General features: G+C 49.8%; 1 protein-coding gene across 1 annotated transcript in view; it reads right to left on the bottom strand.

The window, feature by feature from the left end:
- Window positions 1–112: 112 nt before the first annotated feature.
- LOC137789157 (ras-specific guanine nucleotide-releasing factor 2-like) overlaps window positions 113–3,947 on the bottom strand; it is a gene marked incomplete at its 3' end in the record, with an annotated part of 13,687 nt that continues 9,852 nt past the window's right edge. Inside the window, exons 8-15 of the mRNA XM_068582426.1 lie at window positions 3,741–3,850; window positions 3,528–3,646; window positions 2,690–2,853; window positions 2,495–2,561; window positions 1,957–2,093; window positions 1,782–1,864; window positions 1,188–1,436; window positions 113–627 (exon numbers count right to left, since the gene is read on the bottom strand). Of these exons, the coding sequence (XP_068438527.1) occupies window positions 113–627; window positions 1,188–1,436; window positions 1,782–1,864; window positions 1,957–2,093; window positions 2,495–2,561; window positions 2,690–2,853; window positions 3,528–3,646; window positions 3,741–3,850 (1,444 nt within the window). The remainder of the gene's footprint in view (window positions 628–1,187; window positions 1,437–1,781; window positions 1,865–1,956; window positions 2,094–2,494; window positions 2,562–2,689; window positions 2,854–3,527; window positions 3,647–3,740; window positions 3,851–3,947) is intronic.

Raw genomic sequence — 3,947 nt, 5'->3', positions numbered from 1 at the left:
CTCGCTGCATGACGAGGTTTTAGGAACGTGAGCACAACAGGAAGCTTCGAGGAACAGGAAACAAAATAAATACTTTGTTTTGTGATTCATCAGGTTCTCCGGCCGTACTCACCTCTGCGGATGCTGCGCCTCAGCTTCCCGCAGAAGGCGTCCAGGCGAGGCAGCTCCCCGCTGACGTCCTCCCCGGCAGCGGGGCTCAGCTCCGGGGAGCCGGGGCCGCGGCTGAGGTCCAGGGGGAGCTTGGTGGAGACGGCGGGCAGCGGCGACGGCGGGGACGCCCTGGAGGCCTGCGGGGGGAGGCCCGGGGAGCGCGGCGGGGAGGAAAAGCCGGAGGAGGGGAGTCTGCTGGAGGTGGGGGGAGGGGAGGAGATGGAGGGGCTGTAGCTGGAGGTCGGGGAGCTGGCCGCGGAGGAGGTGGGCGTGGTGGCCGAGAGGTCCAGGGCCCCGGCTTTCCCGCCGACGGAGCAGTTGAGCGAGAGCTTGCGGCAGTGGACGGGGGAGGAGGTGCGGGAGGGGATGGCGAGAGGCGGCGGGGAGGAAAACTTGCGGCACAGCCTCGGGGATTTGTTGTTCAGGGGGTCCGTCCCCCACGAGCCCTGGTTGGTGGCGAAGAAGAGCTCCAGAGACCTGAGAAGAGGAAGTAGAAGAAGAAGAGTTGTAGCGCCGCCTCTCATCGGCTGAATAAACGCCACCTCGTTGCTTTTGTATTTACTTGGACTGATCCAGAGCAAGCTGTGTGATCTTCAGACTGTAGTCAGGACAGAGGGACATGATGGACAGACGGTCACATGAATGTTGCTCGATCCTGGGACAGCGACAGGAGGAGGAGGAGGAATACGGCACGGTGATGGATGAAGAAAGTGAGAACAAAAGAACACGTGGAGATGAAAGAAGGAGTGAATGCACGGCAGCATGAGTCTGTTTCATGAGACGAGAGGAACGAACACGTGAAAACAAATGAAGATGAGACGCTACAGGACACGTTAACCGTCACGGAATCAATTAAGTTTCATCCTTGAACTTTTATTCCTAATACTTTAAGGTTATTACGAATAAGTTAAGGTTATTACTAATAGGTTAAGGTTAATAATAATAATAGGTTAACATTATTACTAATAGGTTAACATTATTACCAATAGGTTAACATTATTACGAACAAGTTAACGTTATTATACGGGGCCGAGTACCTGACGGGGATGGAGGTGAACGGCTTCTTGTAGATGTCGGCCAGCTTGTCGATGACCACGGCGGCCGTGGTGAAGATCCGGTACGTGTGCAGGAAGGTGTTGAGGAAGTCGATGGAGAGGAAGCGCAGGTCCGTGAGCCGCTCCAGGAGGCGCTCCACGCTGGCGTAGCGGATCTGAGGGACCTTGCAGGAGTTGAGCGTCTTGCTGAAGCAAATGTCCACGTCGTCTTTGTGCAGCCGGGCGTCAGATCTCGAGGAGTCAAAAACAAAAAGATGTGTGTTTAAATTGTGTCTTTACACTACTGCACTGTGGTTTTTGTTATAAACTAAATCGCCAAGTCACATTCCTTGTACAAGCAAACGTATTCGGCAACAAACTGTTTCTGAATTCTATTTGTTTGCAGCAACATTTCACAGGATATTCAGTCACATTGCAATGTTTAACTCGTAACCGTATGCAGACAATGTTGCCGTATACGTTATGAACAGAATATGACGATGAGACAAAGTAATGGGAGAAAAATACACGGAGATGATCAACCAACGTTATCTTCAGGCCTCCAATGTAAAATCTTCTCAGACCGTCGGTTCTTACTTGATCATATGTGGCACAGAAACTTTGGAGTTCTCCTCAAACACGCTGGTCATCAGTCCGTTGCATCGGATGTTGTCAATGCACTGAAACGAGAGAATGGACGACGCTTTCAGTCCACCGTAATCTCCACGTCGGGGAGATCTTTAACAAGTTTTAAGAAGCAGTCGGGCCACACCTGGCTGATGTCGCTGGTCCAGGCGGCCTTTTCCTGGCGAGAAGGAGCCAAAAGGACGACGGAGAAGGACTGGCCGTCCGGAGGCTCCACCACGATCTTGAACTCCAGGTGGTTGAAGCCTTGACCTGCTGCGTTGTCTGCAAGTGTGAGCAGGTCACCAGTTAGCAGCAAACGTTGACGTGAAGCAAAGAGACACAATCACCGGGGGCATTCAACCGTTCGGTAAGGGCCATCCTTTCAGTATGCCGTGTGTCTACTACGTCACGCATCGGCTTGTGGACTACCCTGAGTTTGGTAATTCAGCTGTGGCCATCTTGGATTTCGGCTGTCGCCGCCTTGACATAAAAGTGGCAACAGGAAGTGACCACATCTGGACTGAGGAGGAGTGATGTAGAAACGCCGTATGCGTCTCTAAGGCATACCCTAACCCTAAACCTGCTTTATGGTCTGTTTGACTCTAAAATAAATGTGATCCAAGAACCGAGGCCACTTCAGTGCACCGTTACACCCCTAACGATTACGTACAGAAGATACTCACAGTCCTCATCGCTGGCCTCCAGTTCTTCGATGAGAGTGCACTCTATCAGAGACAACGTGCCTCCTTGCTGTTGGGGTAGAAAAAGTTGCAACAAACATCTGATTAGTTTCTGAATGCTCGCTTCCTATAAAAGGTTAAATGGATTAATTCCAATGCTTTGGGATAAAATGTATCCGTGGACAGGTGAGGCTGAACCTTCAGCAGATGAAGCTTCCCTCCAGATGTCCGCGTACAGATGAGGAAGTGCTTGGTGAACAGGAAACACTGTCGCTCTCCTTCCTTCCTCAGGGAGAGGGCGCCCAGGCGGACCTTGCTGAGCATCCCCCGCTCGCTGCTGGACGGCAGCTGGATGAGGGATCCTGTTCCCAGAGACACCGTCACTTTAGGCACTTTGTGTCTTTTCACCCTCTGAACCCCGAAATGCGACGGCAAGATTTAAAAGCATGTTTTCTTTAAACTATCGGCAAAAAATGTTTTCATCTCCACTTGGTTTTGTCGCGCGACACCGTATCCGGTGTTCATGGTGATGACCTTCCATTGGACCGGGAGATTTGTTCATTGGGTACCTTTACTAAATGCAACCTTTAATGCGACATTGCTGGCCATTGCTAGTTAATGTATCGCGTTAAAATGGAACCCAGTTGTTGAGAAGCTTAGCGCTAACATGCTGATGGATTCAGTGTTTTGGGATTGTTCTCCCTGAAGTTTTCTGAAGGTGATGTTATGTATCTCCAGTGTGTTTTATGTGGAGTGACGCCACTCTGGACTCCGTCAAAAAAAACTTTTAGATCTTGCGTTTCTTTCCAGCAACCTGCTTTAATAGTGACATATTTTCTTTTATGCTGATGTTCCAAAAGTGGCAATTATGTAGTGAAACATATTTGGAAAAGTAACTGGAAAATATTTAATCGAACTTTAAAGTGTCGAAAGAGAACCGACATTTTGAGTTAGTAAACGTTGACTGTGAACTATTTTACATGAAGGAGAGAGATGAGTTGAGGTCTTTCATAGAAACATGAGTGTGATTTGTCACCTTGTCTGACGAAGGTCTGACTGGTGTCCAGCAGGATGTCACAGCCCTCTACAATCATCCGCTCGATGGCCAGGTTCTTCCTGATGTTCTCCGTGTCGCTCACCTCATCGTGCATCATCCTGACAACACCAACCATCATCATTGTCATCATCATCATCATCACCACCGCTATTTACGACCACACATATCTGAGAAGTGTGCACACGCGCTCACTTCGACAGCTCCTCCAGTTTGGATTTGGCAAACTCCAGACTCTTGCGCTCCACGTGCTCGTGAGGCGTGTGAGCCAGCAGCTCGTGAAGCGTGATGATGTATCGAGGAATCTGAAACACGGGAGGAAACACGCACATCGTCACACACTTTTTCAATACCAGTTTTTTTATTTCATTTTATGTGGAAGCGTGCAGTATTGGAAGAAGT

Source organism: Clinocottus analis, unplaced genomic scaffold, assembly GCF_023055335.1.
Source record: "Clinocottus analis isolate CAN_PGR_092001 unplaced genomic scaffold, fCliAna1.0.p SCAF_182, whole genome shotgun sequence".
Classification (NCBI taxonomy): Eukaryota; Metazoa; Chordata; class Actinopteri; order Perciformes; family Cottidae; genus Clinocottus; species Clinocottus analis.
This window is presented reverse-complemented; position numbering and strand designations above follow the sequence as displayed.